At 49.8% G+C, this 23,898-nt stretch overlaps 9 protein-coding genes across 9 annotated transcripts; 4 read left to right on the forward strand and 5 right to left on the reverse strand.

Annotated features, from left to right (window-relative positions):
- Window positions 1-1,533: 1,533 nt before the first annotated feature.
- MAA_03628 (Nucleotide-sugar transporter) lies at window positions 1,534-2,906 on the reverse strand (the record flags this gene model as incomplete). Its single annotated transcript, XM_007821626.2, has 3 exons — window positions 1,534-1,801; window positions 1,870-2,741; window positions 2,823-2,906. The coding sequence occupies 3 exons, from the start codon at window positions 2,904-2,906 to the stop codon at window positions 1,534-1,536; spliced, it is 1,224 nt and encodes a 407-aa protein (XP_007819817.2).
- A 1,811-nt stretch (window positions 2,907-4,717) lies between these two features.
- On the forward strand, window positions 4,718-8,671 carry MAA_03627 (GSKIP/TIF31 domain protein; the record flags this gene model as incomplete). Its single annotated transcript, XM_007821625.1, has 4 exons — window positions 4,718-4,763; window positions 4,852-4,932; window positions 4,997-5,055; window positions 5,111-8,671. The coding sequence occupies 4 exons, from the start codon at window positions 4,718-4,720 to the stop codon at window positions 8,669-8,671; spliced, it is 3,747 nt and encodes a 1,248-aa protein (XP_007819816.1).
- A 786-nt stretch (window positions 8,672-9,457) lies between these two features.
- MAA_03626 (Transcription factor, fork head) lies at window positions 9,458-11,625 on the reverse strand (the record flags this gene model as incomplete). The annotated part of the gene is made up of 3 exons (XM_007821624.2): window positions 9,458-9,539; window positions 9,664-10,484; window positions 10,579-11,625. 3 exons carry the CDS (start codon window positions 11,623-11,625, stop codon window positions 9,458-9,460), a joined length of 1,950 nt encoding a protein of 649 aa, XP_007819815.2.
- A 1,372-nt stretch (window positions 11,626-12,997) lies between these two features.
- Window positions 12,998-15,162, forward strand: MAA_03625 (Poly(A) polymerase; the record flags this gene model as incomplete). Its single annotated transcript, XM_007821623.2, has 6 exons — window positions 12,998-13,140; window positions 13,247-13,988; window positions 14,068-14,641; window positions 14,781-14,901; window positions 14,959-15,052; window positions 15,109-15,162. The coding sequence occupies 6 exons, from the start codon at window positions 12,998-13,000 to the stop codon at window positions 15,160-15,162; spliced, it is 1,728 nt and encodes a 575-aa protein (XP_007819814.2).
- A 607-nt stretch (window positions 15,163-15,769) lies between these two features.
- On the reverse strand, window positions 15,770-17,420 carry MAA_03624 (Tubulin/FtsZ, GTPase domain protein; the record flags this gene model as incomplete). Its single annotated transcript, XM_007821622.2, has 3 exons — window positions 15,770-16,052; window positions 16,102-17,034; window positions 17,143-17,420. The coding sequence occupies 3 exons, from the start codon at window positions 17,418-17,420 to the stop codon at window positions 15,770-15,772; spliced, it is 1,494 nt and encodes a 497-aa protein (XP_007819813.2).
- Window positions 17,421-17,862: 442 nt separating this feature from the next.
- Window positions 17,863-18,689, forward strand: MAA_03623 (Thioredoxin-like fold protein; the record flags this gene model as incomplete). Its single annotated transcript, XM_007821621.1, has 2 exons — window positions 17,863-18,070; window positions 18,289-18,689. 2 exons carry the CDS (start codon window positions 17,863-17,865, stop codon window positions 18,687-18,689), a joined length of 609 nt encoding a protein of 202 aa, XP_007819812.1.
- A 282-nt stretch (window positions 18,690-18,971) lies between these two features.
- On the reverse strand, window positions 18,972-20,989 carry MAA_03622 (Cell division/GTP binding protein; the record flags this gene model as incomplete). The annotated part of the gene is made up of 4 exons (XM_007821620.1): window positions 18,972-19,828; window positions 19,885-20,029; window positions 20,082-20,329; window positions 20,386-20,989. The coding sequence occupies 4 exons, from the start codon at window positions 20,987-20,989 to the stop codon at window positions 18,972-18,974; spliced, it is 1,854 nt and encodes a 617-aa protein (XP_007819811.1).
- A 621-nt stretch (window positions 20,990-21,610) lies between these two features.
- On the forward strand, window positions 21,611-22,694 carry MAA_03621 (Protein kinase, catalytic domain protein; the record flags this gene model as incomplete). The annotated part of the gene is made up of 2 exons (XM_007821619.1): window positions 21,611-21,679; window positions 21,771-22,694. 2 exons carry the CDS (start codon window positions 21,611-21,613, stop codon window positions 22,692-22,694), a joined length of 993 nt encoding a protein of 330 aa, XP_007819810.1.
- Window positions 22,695-23,240: 546 nt separating this feature from the next.
- MAA_03620 (tafazzin) lies at window positions 23,241-23,864 on the reverse strand (the record flags this gene model as incomplete). The annotated part of the gene is made up of 1 exon (XM_007821618.1): window positions 23,241-23,864. The coding sequence occupies one exon, from the start codon at window positions 23,862-23,864 to the stop codon at window positions 23,241-23,243; it is 624 nt and encodes a 207-aa protein (XP_007819809.1).
- Between the last annotated feature and the right edge of the window lie 34 nt (window positions 23,865-23,898).

Consider the following 23,898-nt stretch of genomic DNA (forward strand, 5'->3'; position numbering starts at 1 on the left):
GCTCGAGACCTCACCGCGATACTTGACTTAAGTAGAATTCGGTTGGCCCAGATGTCTCTAAAAACAAAGCGCAGGCTTAGTGACTCAATTGCGACCTATCCCAATTCCGGACATCTAAGCAGATGGCCAATCGCCTCCGTCACCTTATTAAACAGGATATTGGCCATTAGGCCCGCCACCTACCCCAGTACGGCGTTCCGCCTGACGTGACATGGAGGGCCTGCCTATAGAACGAGGAGTCCAATCCAACACAATCACCACATTCATCCCACATATCGATCGAATCGGGCAGGATAGAGGCACTTCCTTTTCGTCTTTTTTCTAGCACTTGAGAGTTCTTACGCTTTTCGCTGCCCTCGGAGCCTGCAGCATTTTTCACTGCCGCGCATTTCATTCAAACTCCGTGGTTCAGCAAGCCGTCCTCGTCAGTGGTCACCTGCCCTCGGTTTGTGGACTGCTGACGTAGTTGCCTGGAGGAATCAAACGTCCCAAGTTCACCGAAACAACCTGCCACAACCCACAGTGTTACACAGATCCATCAACCCCCCAACTACCAGACTTTTATTAACCTCCTTCGCTCTCAAACCACCTCCATCTCCACGCCGTACCCCTAGATATACAAAGATCTGGCGATATGGGTCTTTCATACAACACATATCTAAATAGCAACAAGATATACGGCTGCAAGACCTGCAAGACCCATCTGGCAAATCATGAGGATATCATAAGTCGGGTATGTGGATTCCTACAGTCCTGCCTACTTCCAGAGCGACCAGCACCTGATTCCACCACGAGCAAGAGCCAAGTAAGGCCTGCGAACATTGCAGAATGAAAGACTCCTTTTGCGTCAAAGACATGCTGCAAGCTGAATGTGCTAACCGAGATGTGGCGATAGAATTTCCGCGGCCAGCATGGCAAGGCCTACCTGTTCCATACTGTTGTGAACATTGAGGCTGGCGAGCCTAGTGAGCGCAACATGACGACCGGTAGGCATATAGTCCGCGATATTACTTGTCGTCAGTGCAAGGAAACAGTGGGCTGGAAATATGACAAAGCTTACGAAGCCTCCGAAAAGTACAAAGAGGGCAAGTTTATTCTCGAAGCAGAGCTTCTCTGTAATGTAACTTGAGAAGACTGCATTTCGTTTCATGTCTAGCGAGAGTGTTTGGGGTGAGGGGAGACTAGTAGCAACCATGCACTGTGCTTGAGTAGCGACTGCGACATTAGTAATTGTATGTTGTCAAAAAATCTAACCACCGCTGTGAAATAATCATATTCTTTACATGGTTGAGATTGGCGATATTCAAGTTTGGTTTACAGGACACTCGAGACGTCACGCGTCCAGAGCTGCAAGGATGAATAGTGCCCATGGTACATTTTGACCTGAGGACTTATAAGTCAGAATTTGTACGGAGGAGTGATGAATTACATGGCACGATAAATAGATTCTCTGAAATCTATACAGTAGTCCAGCTACCAAACCAGACACTTGCGCTCAATGCCTCCCAAGCAACAGTGCATTAAGACGTCAAGTTACTGGTGTTCGATGGGTTCCTCAGGAAGTAGTTCCTCCACCTCTTCATTGATGCGCAAACTTTCCAGTGGAGGTTGTACAATCCCGTTGAATACAAAAGTCGAGTATACCAACAGCGCAAATCCAACGATTTGAAGTAACTTGAATGACTCCCAGCCAAGTCCCAGTGAGACGATCCAAATGAAGAGCGTTCGGCAGGTATCAATGGTTGATCGAGAGGTCGCACTGACACTACGTGTGACGGACAGGCCAAAAAAGTTGAAACCACTGTAGAAAGATTAAGTTGTTAGCCAACAAATCAAATCATTTGGCATATGTCTTGAGAGAAGGCTCACCCAATACTAATCATAATCAGAACGCTAGAGGTCCAAATCTTCGGTTGGGAAATTTGTCGAATGCCCTCGGCCATGTCAAATGGGCCATAGCGTCCAGCTTCTGTACGCCCAACCAAGAAGTGCATGGCAACCATAACCAAGAGTGTGACCGAGAAACCAAAGATCCCTTCCCAGCCGACGACCTTGATCGGCGCGATAGTTGAGTTCTCTAGCATCCATTCCTCTAGCACAAATTGTGTTGCTGTAAATATCTGAGCCCCAGCAATGAGGAGTACCCCGATGACAGCTCTTGCGGCGTCTGAAAGTCCTCCACTGGAACCGTCATCAACGACAGAGCTGCCACCGTTCTGTGATATTTGTTTCTCATCAGGCCAGATAGCCCCAGCTAAGCCCACGATAGCGACACCTAAAACAACGCCAACGAGAGAGAGCCATTGGAATAGATGAAGATGCCTACGGAGGAACATGACGCTGAACAGACCGACGAATAACACTAGGGCACCTCTGGTCATTTGGTAGATGGATGCAGCAACGAGGAGTAGTCCTGCATTCATGAGCGTAGTACCGCAAATATCGCAAATGGCGGGAAGCGCCAGGAGAACGACGCGAAACCCTCGGAGGACGGACGGACAATCGCCATCTGGCTTGGGTCTGTTTCTGTGTTCTTCATGTTCTGCATTCTCAGTGGTGTTGACAGTTTCGTAGCCGCGTTCCTCGGGAGACGGTCGAGAGACGATGCGCCGATACGCAGCCATCAGTGCAATAACGAGCCAGCACCCCATCTCGCCTACGAACATCTGCGCCGTTTGGAGCACCGGCTGCTCAAAGAGTTGGGGTCGTTTGCCATGACAATTCCGAACGCATTGGTTATCCTACACATCAAATCAGCGATTGTCAAGTCAATGTAAGAGTGTGACATGGGGACTTTGAATGAAAAACGACAAAACACTCACCTGGTATTTCGTGAGAAGTGTGTTGCACACTCCTGTGACGAGCATCATCGTCACAAGAAAGGGTACTGCGGCGCGGGAAGCCATGGTTGTTCTTATCTACCGCGGCCGGAAGTCTGGCGGGCAACGAGTTGTACGCACCCCGTAATCTGGAAGCAATGGGCGGGAGTAAAATGAGCAAGCTCGAATTGGAGGACAGGCAAGAAGATTAGAGGAGTGACGTTCCGGCCAGTAATAACACTGGCGTTGGTCGGCTTCGATGATGGATTGTAATCGTAGTAACAAACCAACGTCAGATTGTGCCTCGACTCGGGGGTCAGCGCACGAGACGTAGCCGCGTGGTACCCTCAGACGCTAACGCCTTGACCTGCGCGCCAATCAGCATGCGGGCTTGAACTATTGACCAGACACACTATCACGGGAACAGGCTGGTAAATGACTCGATTTGCAGTACGAAGCAGAGTGCAAAAGTTGTAGAGTTTTCCTAATGGGCATCTAGATACTTAAGTACTTACCTACTAAGTAAAGTAGGTAGGTACATAAGGCCATGGGGCCGCTTGTGCTGGTCACATTCGGTCAAGCGATCGGTCTGGTACCTCTAGGACCTTTGTATTGACACCGGACGTTATTACCAGTGACACATCTGCTCTGGGGTCAGATGGCCCAACTTCGGAACAGACATTGTGTGAGCACGACAAGTACTGTCCTAACTCCTTGGCGCAGCCGCTACGAAACGACCGGGTAGTAGGGGTTGTGCTAGATAACCTATTAAGTGTTCGATCGAACAAAGCTTGCTTACAACATCATTGAGGCTCCGTCCCGACTTCGGCTGCATCCACCGAACTTACTCAGTAAAGGTGTGGATGCATGCTGACTGTTTGGTTTTCCATTGGGAAGTTCTGGGATTGGGATCGCGCAAATCTGCTTACCAGGTGCCCAGGTAGCGCAAGGGGTGTTTTAATGACCATCACTATCACTAACCTCATCAACTATGATAAGACAGGTCATGAGAATTTTAATTCAAAACATTAGACTTTGAATAGCTTACTTAAGTAGTATGATACTTTAGGACCTCAAGCGTCTTTTGATAGCCGTGCCATCACTAGAACCAGCAGAGGCCGCGAGCGTAGTAGGTACCTGGTAGATAATGTCGATGTATTGCAAGCACTTGACATAGCGACAACACTAGTAAAAACGTCAGTAGAAACCTGATGCAAGGCTACTTAGGCTTCAATAATCAACGATGGCCTGACTTCTTGCAAGGTGCCGTATATAATTCCATTGTCTATTTACTTCTTTGGTGAGGTGTGTCGAAAGGTACTTCTGGTTCCGTTCCAATGTTTGCTCTGCTCCCCTTTTTGTCAATATCCCCACTGATTGCCCAAGAACTTCCCGCTCGTCGACAGCCAATACGGCGCGGGTTATCGCGCAAGCAGCGTTCTCTTCCCATCCTGCCCCAGCGACAGTGAGAAGGAGAGCGGTTGTGACAAAACAGCCAGGTTTTGACTTGCACGTTGACTTCTTCCCTTTCTGGATTAGTGTTTGGGGCAGTTTGCCGGGGTCCGGGTCGTGAGTACAACAGAAAATGCATTGAAGTAACTCACCTGATACTTAGTCGCTGCCCGCCCATTAGCCCGGGGCCACATGTATCCCGCGGGTAGCCTTTCTGCTCCGGCTGGCCGGGACTTTGCGGTCCAAGTAGCTTGTCCAATTTTTTTTTCTTCCCAAGGTCCGATGCAGCCCGTGCAAAACCTCCTTGAGCTATCAGCCCTTTGCAACTCTGTCTCCCATCTGTTGAGTTGATGTTGGTGCATACTCCATGACTAGATTTTTCTGAATTTTGTACGACTTTTGTATTCTATTTCCCCCTGCTCCCGTCTCTTCATTCGTGTTCAATTATGGCCGCCCCAGAACAGGTTCCAAATCCCACGGCCGCGGGTGCAGGTATGTTATTCTCCCATCGTGTGACTATGGCCATTCCAGGATATGTTAGTTCCAATTCTCTAACAATGCAACTTTTCCGATGTCACAGAGGCTGCCCAAAAGTCTGCCAATCCCATGGCTGTCGGTACCGAGTCCGATTTGGACGCTGAAGCAGAGAACGGTGCTGAAGGTATGGTATCGTTGCGCTGCAGTCTGGATCCCCAGCATTTTTACTAATTGGTGGAATTCCTCAGCTTTGATAAACCTGTCAATTGTCCTGCCTGATTCGAATGCGACAAGGATGCAAATAATGGTGAGTTGACATTCTGCGGATAAAGCACCAGCCTCATTAGTAACATTCGCTTTAGGTCTCGTCTCAGGAGCAAGTCCACGAGGTCCGCCAATCCATTATCGACTTGCCTGCAGCATTTCGCTATACCTGTTTTCATCTCGAGTATCAAGGCAACAAGGTCAACGACTTTATTTCGATTGCCGAGATTCCCAATCTCGAACCCGAGCCCGAGTTCCGTTTGATAGAAGACCCGTATACGGAAAAGGAGGCACGAATCCATCTTGTGAGGATTCGCGAGCTCATTGGTGCTGCCGGTGATCGCGTAGACGTTTATCAAGGTGTTCTCCCTGGACTCTCGCTTTTTGAAAGCGTTGCTCGGCAGACCCAGAAAATTTCTGGTGCTGCTCAAGACGCATCACCCCTGAAAGACTACGACTTCCAGTCTGCTCCGTCCTTAAATAATCTTGTCCCCGACTTCTTTGAACCCGGGCCAAAAACGGTCAAATCTGTTGCTCTTTCTTCGTGGAATCCTCCGCCATGCCACTTGAGACAACGCGGCCACCTGCTCTACATTGTAGTCAGCACCAATGAGGGGGAACAGTTCCAAATCACCTCTCATGTATCGGGCTTCTTTGTGAACAAGTCATCAAACGCTAAGTTTGACCCGTATCCTCGAGCGTCACCTAAAGGATACTCCGCTCACTCTCTGCTGGAGCTCATTACTCTCATCTCACCTTCTTTCTCGGATACATTTCAACAGCTGCTGGAGTATAATAATCAAAGAGATCCTTTAGCAACATTTCAAATAACCAATACCGTTCCATCGGCACCATGGGCGGTGCCTTCGCCAACGTCAGCTTTGTGCGCTCATGTCGCTGACCCTACACGTCCCCAAGAAACTTTGTTGCTCTCCGGAGTTGAGAACACAGATACCTTGCGTGACTGGAATGAAGAGTTCCAATCAGCCAAAGAATTGCCGAAAGAAACTGTGCAAGATCGAGTGTTCCGCGAGAGATTGATATCGAAGCTATTCGCAGACTACAATGACGCTGCTACCAAGGGCGCAGTGATGGTCGCACGTGGGGAGATTGCACCTCTGAATCCCACGGAGGGTAGAGACGCTCAGATATTTGTGTACAACAACATTTTCTTTTCCTTTGGTGCCGACGGCGTCGGTACTTTTACATCTGAGGGCGGTGACGAAGCCGCCAGAGTTGCGACCGGGAAAGATGTTGCTGGGGTAAGACTGGTTAATCAGCTGGACATTGAGGGCTTGTTTGCTCCTGCTACTGTTGTTGTCGACTATCTTGGTAAACGAATTGTTGGTCAGAGCATCGTGCCTGGTATTTTCAAACAACGCGAGCCGGGAGAAAACCAGATTGACTATGGTGCTGTCGATGGCAAGGATATTGTTGCAGATGATGAGCGTTTTGCCGCGTCATTCGCGCAGTTGTCAAAGGCCCTCAAAGTAAAGAAACATCCAGTCTGGGACAAGGACGGAAAGCGATTTGACTTGGAGGCTAGTGTTGAGACAAAAGGCCTTATGGGAACTGATGGGCGAAAATATGTTCTAGATCTTTACCGGATCACACCTTACGATATCAATTGGCTTGAGGATACGAAGCTTCAGGCCGAGAAGGGACATTCCAAGGCATATCCGCATCGTATGACCGTCCTAAGACCGGAGCTCGTTGACTCGTTCGCTCGCTTCAAGATGAAGCAGTGGGTTGACGCTGAACTTGCACTCCGTGACCGGACGAAAGCGGACGAAGATGTTAATAACGAGTCCAAGGAAGCATCCGACGAAGGGAAGTCTAAAACACAACTTGACCTCTCCGATTTCAAATTCTCGCTGAATCCCGATGCCTTTAGCGGCCAGGTCCCTCAATCGGATGAGGAAAAGGTGCAACTTGAGGAGGATGAAAAGGAGGTGCGGGAAGCCGGGAATTATTTGCGTAACCAGGTGATTCCAGACCTGTTGCGGGAGCTCTCTGACTCTGATATCAGCTCCCCAATGGATGGCCAGTCTCTAAGCCGCCTATTGCACAAACGAGGTATCAATGTTCGATATCTCGGAGCGGTCGCTTCTCGGGCTACCGATGGAAGGTTGCGTTGCCTCCAGGAGATCTGCATACAGGACATGGTTGCTCGTTCATTCAAGCATGCGGCCGCTGTCTATTTGAGGGACCTCCCAGTTCCTTTCACGGCTTCCTGTATATCACATCTCCTCAACTGTTTGCTTGGCTATGAGATGAACGCCAAGCCCAAGGCTGAAGTTGATACCTCGCTCAAGTCTCTATATTCTGACTCCGATTTGTCCTTTGAGCTGGTCACTCCTGGAGAGCTTAGGGTCAGCATCGAGGAACAGGTTCTCAAACGCTTCAGATACAAACTGGAGGATGGCTGGCTTAATACCATTCGCAAGTTCCAGCTATTACGTGAGATTTGCCTGAAAATTGGTATCCAAATCCAAGCAAAAGACTACAGCTTCGACGAAAGGACAAAGCCTTCTTATCAATCTACTGAAACCGTTTCTAAGCAATCGAACGGGCAGCAAAATGGAGAGTCAAAGGACAAAAAGAAAAAGAAGAAGGGCCAGGAAACGTCAACTGTCGCAGCTACATTGAGCACTGTGAACACGACCTTTTCCCCTGAGGACGTGGTTGACGTAGTCCCCGTTATCAAACACTCCGCGCCACGAAGTTCTCTAGCAGAGGAAGCCCTCGAGGCCGGACGTCTTTCAATAATCCAAAATCAGAAGAAGCTGGGGCAGGAACTTCTTCTCGAATCCCTATCACTGCACGAGCAGATTTACGGAATTCTGCATCCGGAGGTAGCTAGAGTATACAACAGCTTGTCAATGCTATACTACCAACTGGATGACAAGGAAGCGGCTGTTGAATTGGCCAGAAAGGCTATTGTCGTCGCTGAGCGCACTGTTGGTATTGACTCTGCCGAGACATTACTTAACTACCTCAACTTGAGCCTGTTTCTGCATCAAGTAGGAGATAGCAGAGGGGCCTTGGCATATTCAAAGCATGCGTTGGTGCTTTGGAAGATCATCTACGGACCAGGCCATCCTGACTCTATTACAACGATCAATAACGCAGCCGTCATGTTGCAACACCTGAAGCAGTATCATGAGTCGAGGTTGTGGTTTGAAGAATCACTCCGCGTGTGTGAATCTGTGTTTGGCAAACAATCTATCAACTCGGCAACATTGCTGTTCCAGCTGGCGCAAGCTCTCGCTTTGGACCACGATTCAAAGGGAGCCGTGAACCGCATGCGTGAATCGTACAACATATTCCTCAGTGAACTCGGACCGGACGATAAGAACACGAAAGAAGCCGAAAGCTGGCTGGAACAGTTGACACAGAATGCCGTGTCAATTGCTAAACATGCCAAGGATGTCGAATCTCGCCGCATTCGTTCGGGCATTCGCTTTCCAGCAACTGTTCCGCCGGAACAACAACCTGGCGCTCGGTCCCAGCGCATGACCCAGCCGTCACAGATTGATGCACGAAGCATTGATGAGTTAATCAAGTTCATCGAAGGGGGGGATCAAAAGTCCAAGGCCTCAAAGAAGCGACCGGGTCGAGGAAACCCGAAGCGCCGGGGACAGTCAACATCGGCATAAGTCCCCTTACTATGCGATGAAATTGGCGTTCCATTGCAACGGACAGAAGGTCACAAACGATCAACTTAGGGGAAGGGAAGTAGCCAAGAAAAGATGGAGCTTGTATATCTATGTTAAACTAACTGTAGCAAATCATGCATCATTGAGGGGTTTGGGGGAAAACTTTGTGAAGTAGCGCAATAGCGTGGAAATCATGGGAGGCATGCTTCGGCAAGGTTGATCTGGTACTAACACATTGGGCAAATGGATTCACTAGTGGAACCAGGAATCATCAAACCCTTCCATGTACGCCCGACGGTGAAGATTCGCCAAGAGCATTCTATTTTTTGCAGCATCTTACTTCTACATCATTTCGTAGGGTGCCATAATAAGATCTCAACTCAACATCACGCCTTCAGCCTCGTCCAAATGCGTGGTCCTGAGCCATACTGTCTCTACTGCTATTTGCCCTCTATGGCCAAGTGCTATGAAGGTGTCGGTTTAGGACGTCACTGGCTGAACAACATGATCCTTTTGTTTTAAACAAAAGTGATGTTCCACTTTCTTGGTAGAAATCCCAGAAACCAAGAATTGTGCCGATGTGTTAAACCTGTAGTCCCGTCACACTTCATTCCGAACGGGTGGCACGTGGTCACGGGCTAGATCTAGTTCTTATACGTTGGCTCAGATTCTTGTCTTCAGACGTCCAGGCTTGGTTAGATCGTGGCAAGTAGCGGAGGCATCTTGGTGATGCCATGCTCGGGAATGCTGTATTTTTATCGATAACGAAACGATCATTTGCCGAGGTCATGAATTGCCAGGCAACGCATTAGCAACAGGTATTCCTCTCCCAACTGGTGCATGGTATGAGCCGATACTTTGAAAGCCCCTGAGTCAAAGTTTATCTCGTTAGCACAAGGACACAAGATTCTGTGTCGATATGGTTCATTCCGAATGAGGCCCAGCAGTACCGAAGGGTAGGTAGAGGAGGAGCGGAAGGAAATATAACATACTTTGTTAAATCAAATCCCTGGTCCTCTTCCACGTCTTCAGAGCCCTCACTTTCCCGCATGGTACCTTCCAGGGCTGGAAGCCTTTGGGGTTTAGAAGGGCTGCTAGGTGGCGACTTGCTAGCACGAGGTGGGCTGCTGCTCTGAGGCAATAATCCCCCGGCAAGTTTTGAAGGACTGAATTCGTATGGAGCAGATGGTCGTAGCGGCGTGCTGCCGATATCGGCATACTTCCAGAAGGGTGCTGGCGAGCTCGTAGGCATGTGCTGGCTGGGTCGTTGGGCGGTGCTTGGGGGCGCAAGCTTCGGATGAATACGCGGTGGTGCAGGTGTTACAAAAGAAGCGCTTTCATCTTGTAGATACGACGAGGTCAAAGTGGGAGATTGAGGATTGAAGGTCGAGATGGACGAATCGGGTGCGATATTTGTTGACTTGCGATGCCGTGGCAGTGGACTGCCATCTTCTGTTAAGTTGGCATTCCGTCCGATACCCCGTTCCGAACTTTGTTGGGGGGTTGATCGTGACGCGCGCAGAGATGATCGCGGCGGCGGCGAAGCTATAGGTGACGCTCGTCGTTTTCGAACAGACCCTGGGTCTCTAGATGCCATATCTTTTGGTCCTTGGGTGATGTAATTGAGTTGATTCGGCGACGATGGTGCGGAAGAACCCCGGTGACCGCCACGGCCGATCTTGAAGGCATTTCTGGTCATTTCTTCTCTTGCTTCTGGGACTATTTGCCATTTCATGCCCTTCCCAGGTTCATCAGTAGATCTGGCGACCTTATCAAATGATTTGTTCAGGGAGAGATTGTGCCGAATAGAATTCTAAGACAAAAAATACCAGTGCAGTTAGCTTGAAAGATTCCTTTACACGCCAGGTAATTTTCAAGCCCCTGTGATGTGCCAAAATGGTACTCACCTGCCAGCCAGCGGCCTGTTGATGTCGATAATACGAGTAGCTGTTCATAATGAAGGTGTAGATGCCGTTTAAGTTGAGCTTCCCGTCAGGGGCATTCAATATCGCTTGTGTGATCATCTGGGCGTAACTATATTGTGGTTTAATATGCTGGTTGTGATCATGGCTCAGGTCTACGCCATGCGCGCCAATCAATACTGCCGGAGTACTGACTCCTGGGGATTTGGCCATCGAGGCTCCTCTTCTCTGAGTAGATGGGGGCGTCCCTGGCCGATTATAATCGGCGGGAGCTGGAGCAATAAGCGGCTGTCGCCGAGATGTAGGGGCTTTTGCCACGTCCGGGCCTAGCCCACATCGTTGCAAAAACATGGGGTGGACATGTAGAGGCGATATTTCCGATGGGAGCACAAACATCATCTCAACAGTGCCGATTTCAATGACCTCGCCAGACGTGAGGGCATGAGAAGCCCGAGGTTTGAGGGGTTGCCCGTCGATTTTTGCGCCATTACGACCCTTTATTTGAAGAATCCACTTTTCATCTTTAGAGTCGAAGCAGATGGAGGCATGTTCGCGTGACACCATCTTGCTCGGGCCCAGGTCGATATGAACATGGGCTTCGTCTTCCTCCTCCTCATCGGCATGGGATATTTCGGGTGCACGACCGATGTTGACTGCGAGCTTCGTTATGTAGAAAGTCCAATCTTGGGCCGCCACTTTGGCATAGGCTTTGACACCATTGCGATTGGCCTCGTGGATCGCATTAGCATGATCTTTGCTTGCTTGGACAGGCTGGGTTTTGAGTTGCTGGGTGACTTGTGAGACAATGTGGTCATCATCCGTGCCTGCAGAGTCTTCAGCATCATGAGCCTGAGAATTTGATGCGTTTCCGGACAGGAGGCTCGAGTCTGCCGGGTCTGAGGATCGAGTATGCTTGCGACGCTTGGCTGGGCGGCTGGGAGAGGAATCCTCGACATCAACAGGGTTGGCTACGTCCTTGTCTCTGCGCAAGTCGCGGCGGCCGCGCTGGGCTCTCTTCGCCGACGGCGGCATGGCGCTGAATGAGCGAGCAGCGAAATCGTGAGGTTTAGCTTGTCGTGGAATGAGTGGTTGCGCAAGCCCGTGGCCAGACGAAGAGGGCGGATGCAGACGCAAGGTGGCGGGCGATGCAGAGGTTGGACAGCCAAAGGACAAGCTGGAGTCTGGTTTGTTCAATCGGGATTTTCGAGAGGAGGTCCGTGTTAGTCCCAGTAAAAACTGAGACGAGGAACAAGGAACGTAGGATCAGTCCACGAAGGAAGTGCTCGTCAGGCGCAAGAGTGAAGGGCGAAAGGTGCGAAAATGGCGAGCTTCGTTCTGCTTCGATCAATCAATTAAAGTGTCGGCTGACCTTCCACGCGGGCAACAACCGCGTTCGCGTTTTGGCCTCCAGGGATGGTCGACAATCGGCCATCTCAAGGAACTTGGGTGGCTGTCAGTCAGCGAATTAGAGTTCATTCGCGGGTGGAGTAACTCCATTGCCCTCGCCTCAACCAGGGGCGGTGAGTTATCGTGCTCGATGAGAGTTTTGGCATGGCATTTCAATACTATTTAAGTACCTCTAAGTAGGGTACGCGCTACCTTTGTTTGACAGATCAAGTAGCAGGGCAGTACTCAGGCCTGCTTGGTGCCTACCTAAGTACTCGAGTACCTAGAGGTACATCTATTAGAGATCTGAGAGGACGTACTGTACAACTATTACAAAATACCAAGTACTTATACTTACTCTGTACTTGAGTTCGCAGTGGTTTCTCTCGAGCTCCATCGATACAATCAATCACTGACTTGCATCAGCATTGTGTGTCTTCATCACACATCTATTCAACCAGCTTCATGAATCAGCGAATTACGCAGAAATTCTTCGGTCACGTACAAGGAGGTGCGCTGCGCGGCGTACAGAACAACCCATGAGAAATTTGGAGGGGGATCCTTTCACCTGAGCCTCAGTGTGAAGTCAGGTCCACTACTGTCAATGGGGGAATAACCCCTGGAAGGGAAAATCATTGTCCCCTGGGCCACATGCTCCAATCACCTTGGCATTGTCCTCTACCAGCCTGACCAGGCGCACTGGTCTAGCTTCAGCCTTCCTACCATTCCATACATGGCACGTCCATTTCCCTCTTTCTCTCTCTCTGTCTCTCTTCATTTCCGTCTCCCTCCCCTAACCCTTCTTAATACATTCTGCGGCATCTGCTGCGCACCACGGCAGACTATTGGGGCATTTAGCATTCTTTACGCTCCAAGATATCGCCAATTCCTACCGCCTGGCACCCTGCACCGTTTCGATTGCTCGGACGGCGTAGTCGCGGCGGCCATTACGAAGAGGTCGGAATATCTTCAACGTGTGCTCAACAGTATCCGACGCTACAATTAAAGGCTTGTATCAATGTCGAGCGATCAGGTTTTCGGCGTGACACCGCCCATTTCCGTAGGGCTGCCTACCGAGGCTGAAAAGCGTGCAAGCGATGCCCTCATCGAGGAATTACGGCGGCAAAAGACGTTCGAAAGTCCTTCCGATACCCAAAAAAGGTGCGCTACATCGGGACAACCTGAACCAGCCCTCAAGGGCCCCCTTTGCCCCTATCGAGATATCTGAATTCAGTCCAACGTGCCCCTAACTCTTCCGTGCTTGTAGGTACAAAGTTCTCGAATCACTGCAAGCTATCTGCGATGAATTTGTCAAGCGCGTCGCTCGAGAGAAAGAGCCCAAGAACGATGTCCTTATAAAGAACGCCCGTGGCAAAGTATTTACATATGGCAGCTTCCGTCTTGGCGTGTTCGGGCCCGGTTCCGATATCGATACACTCATCGTCGCTCCTAAATACGTCACGCGGGAGGACTATTTCAAGTACTTCCCCGATTTGTTGGAGGCTATGGCCCCCAAGGGCGCCATTACGGATTTGGCCGCAGTAACTGATGCATTCGTGCCTATTATCAAATTTGAATACTCCGGCATAAGCATTGATTTGATCTTCTCGCGGATCATTCAGAAACAGCTCGCCCCTGACTTTCAAGACCTTCAAGACTCTGGTTTGCTTCGAGGTCTTGACGAGGCAGAGCTCCGGTCGCTTAATGGCACACGAGTGACCGATGAAATTTTGACACTCGTACCCGAGCAGAGCACATTCAAGCTTGCCTTACGGGCCATCAAGCTGTGGGCCCAACGTCGCGCAGTGTACGGCAACATCATGGGGTTTCCCGGCGGTGTTGCTTGGGCCATGTTAGTTGCACGGGTTTGCCAATTGTATCCAAAGGCTGCAACGTCTGTGATAGTCAACAAGTTCTTTTTGGTCATCAGTCAATGGCGTTGGCCTCAACCTGTTTTGCTCAAGCCTATCGAGAGCGGCCCTCTGCCAGTTCGTGTATGGAACCCAAAGGTACGCTTTTTTGGATACTTCCGCATCCCCTTGTCAAAAGAGAAAAAATGAGCATTGCAGCTGATCTATGTTATTTCAGATTTATAAAGGCGATTCATTCCACCTGATGCCCGTCATTACTCCTGCATATCCCTCCATGTGTGCCACATTTAATATTAGCCGCTCTTCTATGGCAATTATTAATCGAGAACTTCGAAGAGGCTTAGAGATTTCGGAGAGCATTATGGTCGGCAAGCGACCTTGGAGCGACCTTTTCGTGAAACACACTTTCTTTACTTCAGATTACAAGTATTATATTTCCGTCATATCTGCCAGCAAATCTAAGGAAGCACATAACGTTTGGTCAGGATACGTTGAGTCCAAAGTACGCATGTTAGTACAGAAATTGGAACAACATCCTTCCATCGCCTTGGCCCATGCTTTCAACAAGGGATACGAGCGTCGACATCAATGTAAGGACGACTCTGAAATAGCACAGGTACAGGACGGCAGTCTCGATTTTTTGATCAAGGGTGATGAAGATTGCCAAGCTACAGCAAAACTCGAATCCGAAGAGCCAAGACATGATGCAACTGAAAATGGCGACACAGAATCTAAACGACCAACGAAGGTCTTTACCACAACCCATTACATTGGATTAGAACTAGACGAAGGTGAGTTTCATCTCTTTAACCCCCAACCCCCGGGCCCCAGGCTGGAATACAAGGTGACACCCTTAATTCCAATTTTGTTTTCCTCATGCTACTGGATTTCCGGTCAAGACTAGCTGTACAATATCTAATGGAATGGCAGCCGCCAAGTCTCTTGATCTCTCCTACCAAGTTGACGAGTTTAAAGTCCTGTGTACGCAATGGCAGAAGTATCAAGAAGAATTGAAACCACTTGTTTCTATTGGCGTACAACACGTCCGAAAGTAAGCTTTTGGACCTCACTTTGAGATATCGGCGACTATGCTAAGCTATCAATTAAGTTTTAATCTTCCTAGCGATGTATTCGATATTGGAGAAAAGAAACCGCAGAAGAAGGGCGCCAAGGGAGCATCGAAGAAGCGTGGCCCCTCAGAGGTAACCACTGTCGCGATAGTTGCAAAGACCGTAGCCCTGGGCTAACTTGCGCTTAGGACAACCCACCTCCAGCAAAACGACAGCAGGCCTCTATTGCAGCTGCAGGCTGAGTGCCATATCAAATTTCACAGTACTCCGTTTACGAACTCATTCAAAGAAGTTGGCAACGGATAACAATCGAGCCGGCCCGCCAACCAACATGAACCTTGAAAAGGGTTTGATGGCAATACTTGGTCCCGGCTGGATCCCCCACTTTGATTTTATCTGCTGACGTACGTAAATTATCAAAGCTTGCAGGCTTTGTTTCTAGGCGTCGACTCCTCAGGTTCCTCAGGTAGCTGGTAGATACTGCATCCCGCCTTCAATTTAGCTTCCGCTGTACGACAACGAGCAGCACACACAAGAACGAAAGGGTCAGCAGCACAAAACACATTGCCAAGTCACGGTGAGCACTTCGGTGTCGACCAAATTAATGAAAAAAAAAAATTCTCGGGGTAATATTGGCCCAATTTGATTGGTGGCATAATATTTCGCGCCAAACTTCGCAGGGTGTGGACCAGCTAGATCCAAAGCGATAGATATGCCAGAGCTCTCGAGGATAGAGCTGTATTTAGAGCCAGCCCTTGATTCTGTGGCCGCACTAAACGATAAAAAAACATTTAGTGTTTAATCCGGTTTCCTCTCCACTGCAAGCCGTCTTGGCTTATTATCGTGAAGTCACAACTCGTCATCGTCCTCATCACTGCCACTTGACCAGTCATCTTGGTAGGCATCGGCGATTTCAGCAAGGCTATTACCAAGTGCCTCACGCTCGTCTAATCGGATCAGTCGAGTTCCCTGAGACCTCAGGTCTTTCATTCGAGCCGAAATTGACGTAGTCGTCTTGAGAACAGTGTGAACGGGGATACTCTGCCTGTTGATTACATCTCTGTATATATGTGGGTAACTGTCTAGCAAAGGAAATTGTAACTTCGTGAAGTAGCTATAGTGCTGGGTAAGCCTTCACCCAACAACCACTATTCATTCAATGGGGATGCGGTGTTTCATACTTTCTTGTCAAACAATTGCCAAGGATTTGACGTCGTCTCGTGTCCGCCGTCTCCTCTGGCTCCGCTTGCTCTGTGTTTGGCCCACGATGGCAAATGATTTGTCCAAAGATGTGTTCGGGTCGATTCTTCACTTTGCTGCTATCCTGTCCAATTTGGAAAAAGCTCAAGTTGTCTCCTGTATCCATACCGTCTCTGGTGTCTGTCGGGATGAACATTCCTGCGCTGGCAATAGTCCGGTTGCCGCTTGTGTTGAGACTCTCGGCACAGTCAGCCAGGGAGGCGCCATTGCACCCCTTCAAGCGGGACGGAAGCAAGGCACTCTCGGAAACGGTGGCAAGCAGTGACGAAACATGCCACGGAGAATTGCAATCCAACTCTATGTGTGGCCGTAGTTGGCTTTCGGGCAGGGCCAGAGGCACAACCGTTGAAGCTTGTGTATACGCCTGTTGGAGGCTTTGGGCCGTGTTTGATAGGCGTAACTGACGCTTCTCTCTAGAGATGTCCGCCAAGGGGCTTTGAATTCCCCAGACCCAGATACAAGATTTGGGGTACTCATCCCGCAGTGCCTCTAGATATGATGATGCAAATCCCCCCCATGCATCGTCTATGGTAGTGAAGACTTGCATACCTTGCATTAGGTCGCATTCCTCAACAAATGGCCGCCAGTCTCTATCGAGGATATCTTGTTCTTTGTCCAGTGACGTGAATAATTCTGTCCCCATGTCGAATCTTTCGAACGGACGTATTGCAGAATCTAGCTCGAAGTCATAGAGCTGCACGAGCGACTTTGGGTGAAAGTACGATTTGGAGAAGTCTGACCAGTACCTTACAGTTGACGTCGTAAGTGGAGGGTGTTTCGTTCCAGAATCCAGACTTTCTTGATATGCACTCGGCGTGACCAGCTTTTGCTGGTGTACAGTCGACGGACCCGTCCTAGAAGATGGAATACACCGTACGAGTAAGCAGGTGCACAAGAGTTTGTCCTCCTGGGAGGGCATGAGCCGTCTGGTAGCCCCGTCGTGTTGTCTTTCCCATTCTTACCATAGTGAATCAGCAGCCACGGTCGTGTCTGATGCTGCGTCGTACAACGGGTTAATTTTCCTCAGGGATCCAAAACCACCTTTCAGGTCGTATAGTACAGTTCGCGGAAGGAAGGTTTCGGTGCCATCAGCGCCTAAGCCAGCCCTCCAGTGAACGTTGTGGTCCACCAATGACTCTTCCTGTCCGGCATATGTGAAATATGACTCTTGTGCGTTCCAGAAGTGGGTGGCTGTATAGTTAGCGAGATTGCCCAACTGTAGAGTGATGATCTCACGCATTACGCCAAATGTAAGTTCGGATGAATGCTGGGTTCTAAGGCAGGTATTAGCTAGCAGACGAAGACGCACGCGGATGAAACAGCTGCGTTACTCAAGCAAGTTTGCCCAAAGGAATGTTCAATCCCTACAGGGTAGTACATTGTACAACCAACTAACTAGACGATGCCCCACCGCCACGGTGTCTGGAAGTTCTGGAATTTTTAGCGTACACAAGCAAGTTGCAGGGTAGCCTGCGAGCCCGGTTACCTAATACTCGTCATTGGCAGCGCCAAGTCTGTGGCATGTCGTCATAAACAGGGTCGAGAGTTCAATTTGCATGAACCTAGCATGCATGCCGACTTACACGCGGATCATGAACAGAAATCAAGGCCAGCGCAAGGAATCTTGACCACAGAACCTCAAAACCAACAGACAAACGCTACTACTGTCTAGCCTATTTACCATGCCCGAGCAGGCTTCACAACAAGCTTCCCAACCAGCTGCGACCAGGTCAGGGTTCTGGGCAGAAATAGAGTCTATGAAGTCGCCAGAATCCAAGGACGTCGCGCCAGAACCAAAGGTTGGGGAGAACGCACCGACTGCGCCTGAACTCGTTTTACCAGATGGGCGAAAGACATTAATACTTTTCCTGCGTCACTGTGGCTGTCCCTGTGAGTTTTCCACCCAAACTGCCAAAGTCATATTGTGGCTGCCAGACTGCGTCTCCGCCCACGCAATTGTAACGTTCTGTATTCTTCCGGGAATCAACCACTCACCGGGAAGTAAGCGGCGGAAAATGGACTATTCTTTTTGCAAGTCGAGTATGTGAGACGGACAGCTGACGATAGGCCTAAAGTTGCAGAGAAAACTTTCAAAACATTGACAGCAGTGTCGGAAATGCAAAGGGATGTCCACTGCATTGCGGTGTCCCATTCCTCACCTGAAGCAACCGAGCGTTGGATACCCCAAGTTGGAGGTGCTTGGCATACTGACGTAATTATCGACGAAGGTCGAGATCTCTATGCAAAATGGGGGCTGGGACTATCCAACACTTGGCACGCATTCAACCCCATGGCTTTGTACTCTGTCTATCGCCTAGGTGCCGATGAAGGCATCTGGAACCGTCCCACCGAGAGTGGAAGTCGATGGCAAAAGAGCGGAGCGTTTGCAGTAGATGAAGCCGGAATGGTGCGCTGGCGGCACATCTCCAAGACTGCCGACGACCTGCCTGATTTTGACGCGGCTCTCGAAGCGCTCGGTATCGTCTCGGATGACCAAGGCAAAAATTAATCAATAGCGCCACAGCCTCTGTCGCGCCCTCTCATAGTCTAATTGATACTGGAGGTGTTGAAATCATGAAATTGGATATATATTTGCCAGCTAGTATTATCTTACACATTACAATATGTTGTGTTAACAAATCATCGCATTGTGGGGTATTATGAGTACTATCATACATTGGTAGCGTGGAGTTCATAAACACTTGTACGGTCCTTGCTAGAATGGCTGCGTTGAGGGGCCCCTTAATGGCTGCGCTATTGATAGAACGCCAGCTGGCCAACGGCCGATGTTTCAGGCCAAGCACAGGCAGGGGGGAAATTTGATATCCCATTGATGCATAAGTTCCGGCCGAATGACCCAAGCTGCAACACAGCCAAGAATTCCGAAGCTGCTAATCAATTCCAATGTCAACTTGCCACCAGTTTGTAGTTGACTCACTAGCTCTAACAGGCCGAGAGGATCTTGATGGGTCGTAGTCACTGAAGGAGCCACGGTCCGTGAAGGCTTGGAAGATGATCGACTACGTCTCGTCACAGCCAGCTGTTTTCGGGTTAGAGACATGCTTTGCGTAATCTGTTGCCGTAACCTCTCTGCGACCAAACTCTGTCGTAGCCCCTCAGCCCAGCTTGCCACTTCGATTCGGCCCCGGTCTCGTTGATTGAGGGTTTGGTTTGTAAATTGGACTTGGGGAAGGCCAAAAGAAGGGGACAACTTCGTACATGTGAGCGCGGATGGCAGTAAGCTGCCTCGATGTCTTTGTTGCCGCATCCACTTGATGGCCTTGCAGGCTGCAGAATGGCGAAGCCAAGTGCTCCCTTCCACAGATAACAAGTTCTTGACCAGGTCACCAAGGTCAGTTGCAACCAAAGGTGGAAGATAGTCCGAACTCATGAGAATACTGGCGTCGATGATTTCAGCGTCTGCTTGAGTCGCACTAGAGATTGCATAAATATGAGGGTGATCCTGAGCTCCTCCCGGGGCAGTGAAGAAGAAACAATCCAGACCTGCGGAATCGATGCCACGCAAAGTGCGGTTCTTTGCTGAAAGACGCTCTTCGAGAGAGAGTTCATCCGCACGCGCTAGCAGTGGAATAACATTTGTTGCATTTTGTAAATCTCTCATACATCGTATGTCGTCGCTGGTGGGACCTGTCATGGCTTTTAGCTTAACAGCGATTACTCGACGAGTAAAAGAAGGAACATACCCGAATGTGGGAGTAGATAGAGAACCACATCAACATTCGACTCTGCCCCTCCACTTAATAGGGCGCGGAGATCTGGGTCGTTTATAGACTTGTGGGCCAACTCAGCCAGCCGAGACTCGACGTAATCGACGGCAGGCGATGATCCCTGAATGTAAATTAGACGGTGCTTCGTTAGTGAAGAAAGTTGCAATCTGTACCTGAACATCATCTCCGTAAACTGGGCAGTCCACAAAACATATATTTCTATCCAAAACTTGGTCTGAAGTTGACGACCGCCTTCGCCTGGAGAGGTCATGATCTAAATCTGTTCTCCACCAGGGCTTTGGGCGGGTGCTCGCATATACATCAGTGGCCATGTTATTCGAAGTTGCAACGACCGTATCCATGTGAACGATGTGTGCCGACGATTGGGCTATAGCGAGGATGAGAGATGTCTTTCCGATGCCTACATTGAGCGTTAGCTTGGCGTCGCAACCTTTGCTGCGCAAGATGGAAACCTACCGCGACGTCCCGTCACAAGGACCTTCAGTTTCCCCAGCGATTTCCCGATTTCCGAGAAGGGGCGACGTTGAGGAACAGTCAAGCTAGGCATCACAAGCTGGGGTGTGAGGCCCCTCGGCAAAATTGGTGAAGTACCCACGACTGGTGAGTGACTTGGGGGAAGTTCAGAGAGACTGGCGGACAGACTGTGACCATCTTCCGACATGGCGACGCTTGATAGATTTCCAGGTGACGAGGGAATGCTGTTTGCCGAGCCCGGGCCATGGCTACTGGCGAATACCGACGTCGGAGGCAATGACCTGCCTTGCCCAGCATTTGACGATGCCGCAGATGATGGAACTGGGGCGGGCTGAGGCAACAACCAGGGACAGTCGGACTCGTACATATTGTGGTTGGTGGTTGGTTTCTGTGTGTATGTATATTGATGGACGGTAGGAATGACTTCAGCCCGGCCCTGGGTAGAATCGTTATCCATTAAACTGGATTCTGTGGTAATGAAGCAATCCATTGAGGCTACTGGTGTTGGTTGCGAGAGTGTGTCGCAGTTGTCATGGTTCTGATCTCGACTCGACGAGTTGGTGATCGTGGATGGCAGAGGCCTCATGTTTTCAACCTAGATGGTGATGCACCTTATAGGTCCAGCCCTTAATAGTCAAGCAATGCCAACGGTGCTGCCAAGGCGCTCGATTCGAGGGACGGCGAAACTTTCGAAAAAGATCTCGAGGTTCAATGTTGGGTCAGCCGCAACTTTCAGAGGGCGCGTTGACCCAAGACCTGACGTATTTTATCCGTTACCAGTGGACCATACTCGAGAGAAAGCGAGTTCAACCCATGAGTCCACCTCTAGAGCGGTAGTTGACGGTATCAGCAACGGACCACATTGCGTGAACGAGCTGCCGCATCTGCGCGGTCGACTGATGGCCAGGAACCCCACTCTGAGGGGTCCGTTCTTCAGTTGGAGCATGTCACTGGTCTTTGCGACGCAAATACTATACTCCGTGCCAGTACGGAGTACATATCGGCTTTGCGGGGCGCTACCCCTCTCTTTCTGTAATTGCCCTCGCTATCCCTGCAGTGCTAGTAGTACCCAACATTGAGTCAAGGTCCTCCCTTGACGGTAAAGAACTACGCCGACAACGAGTTACCACGACTGGCCTTGCATTTCTTCCTTGATATCACAACAAGACTGGGATTCTCTTCTCATCGACGCTAAAACTCTTACATCATGGATGGTAAAAGACATCCCAGCTCATTCCAGCAGTTGGAGAAGCTGGGCGAAGGCACCTATGCAACTGTTTGTATACCCACCAATCTGCGGCCTCGCACTTCGCGCGCACATGTATCAGCTAGCGGATGAATCAACTGACTGAAGCCATGGCATCTAGGTATTCAAAGGTAGGAATCGGCAGACCGGAGAACTCGTCGCTCTCAAGGAAATACATCTTGACTCCGAGGAGGGAACCCCGTCGACTGCAATTCGAGAGATCTCTCTCATGAAGGAGCTCAAACATGACAACATTGTCGCCTTACACGACGTCATCCACACAGAGAACAAGCTCATGCTCGTCTTCGAATATATGGACGGTGATCTCAAACGATACATGGACATGCATGGCGAGCGAGGGGCTCTGAAGCCCGCCACTATCAAGAGCTTTATGTATCAGCTCCTAAAGGGCATCGACTTTTGCCACCAGAACCGAGTCCTGCACCGCGACCTAAAACCTCAAAACCTTCTCATAAACAGCAAAGGCTTATTAAAACTCGGAGATTTTGGTCTGGCACGAGCATTTGGCATCCCCGTCAATACTTTTTCTAACGAAGTCGTCACCCTGTGGTATCGCGCTCCCGACGTCTTGCTTGGCAGCAGGACGTATAACACCAGCATCGACATATGGTCCGCAGGGTGCATCATGGCTGAGATGTATACTGGCCGCCCCCTCTTCCCAGGCACTACCAACGAGGACCAGATTGTCAGGATATTTCGCATTATGGGCACGCCCACCGAGCGCACTTGGCCCGGCATCGCACAATTCCCAGACTATAAGCCCACCTTCCAAATGTATGCCACTCAGGACCTCCGCAACATCCTTCAAGCCATCGACCCTGTGGGGATCGATCTGTTGCAGCGAATGTTGCAACTGCGTCCTGAATTGCGAATTAGTGCCCACGACGCTCTTCAACACCCTTGGTTCAATGATTTGGTCATGCATCAGCAACAGCAACAGCAACACCAGCAGCAGCAGGCACTGCACGCCCAGGCAAGGGCCTACCAACAAGGTGTACCAGCGCAGAATTACGATACTTACTAGAATGCAGCAACTTGGTCCCTACAAGCTCGGACCACATCTTGACTCCTGGGCAGGTTTGTCGCCAAAGTCCTTTGTGCGGTGCATTAGACACCCTTAGGGGTGCAGGGCTTCTCCTTTCGTTGGAAACAGGATCGATCCTTGGAGAATTCGAGATTTTCTTTGTCTCGGCAACCTGATGATTGTTAATAACGGAGACGACGGTGTTTTGGGGTCGTTGAATTTTCCCTTTTGTGTCACACTAGATTTGGGAGATGGCATGCTCTTTGTACTTTTTTGGCATTTGACATTTCTTTGTCTTTCTTTCTGGGTCACAGCGAGTATTCTGTTAGAACGAGTTTTGCATCATTGAGTCACGTCATAGTCACGAGGGATTAGTAGATAAACTAGAACCTAATAAGCCTGTGATACCACTGAGATCAGGTTGCGTTGCAATTATTCTAAAAGTATCCTCGGAGGACGGATAATACAGCATGCTAATCGTACATTTCCAGCGCATCAATCTTTGCTCAACACTCTTCTAGACAGGTCAAATCTAGAGGATGCTTGTTAGACTCTATTTACAAGGCTGCCATCGACTGGACTTTTGAACTTTCGTTTGTTCGGTTCCTTGGACCAAGTGCTAGCTAAAGCGGCTGTTTCATCTTGCTCAGGCGGCAAGCCTATGCTTTCTCGCAGTTTCGCAACTTCGTCTCGCACCGACTTTGCGACCTGGATTCTCAACTGAACAGCCTCATGGCCGTGGGTGAGAATCTCTGGATCACCCTTCTGCACGAGCTGTTTCCATTTCTCTCGCTCGCGTCCAAAGACAGTGTCAACATTGGCTGGTTTCCCGATGACAACACGTATCTTGTTGCCAATGCGAGGCAGGAACCTTGGAAACCCCCGGTCTTCTGGCATAATATCTTGTGTGCCATGAATGAACATTGGGATAAACTCTGGAGCCGGGTCACTTTCGAGTATGAGCCGCGATATGCCCCATTTGAAATAGCGTAAAGTGCTCTCATGACTCTGGTGGCAACAGGCTTCTGGGAATACGTGAACCCACGAATTACGATTTGCAGAATATGCCGCCGGCGAAGGAAAAGAGTCCTTCCCGTCCGTCGAGAAGGATAGGTCCTTGAAGGAGCTTGATTGGCCGGGGCCTGATAGGAGGCCAATTGCCTGGGTCATGGTAGGTTGGAACAAGCCACCGAGTGGTGAGTGC

The sequence above is a fragment of the Metarhizium robertsii genome, assembly GCF_000187425.2.
Source record: "Metarhizium robertsii ARSEF 23 chromosome Unknown MAA_Scf_3, whole genome shotgun sequence".
Classification (NCBI taxonomy): domain Eukaryota; kingdom Fungi; phylum Ascomycota; class Sordariomycetes; order Hypocreales; family Clavicipitaceae; genus Metarhizium; species Metarhizium robertsii.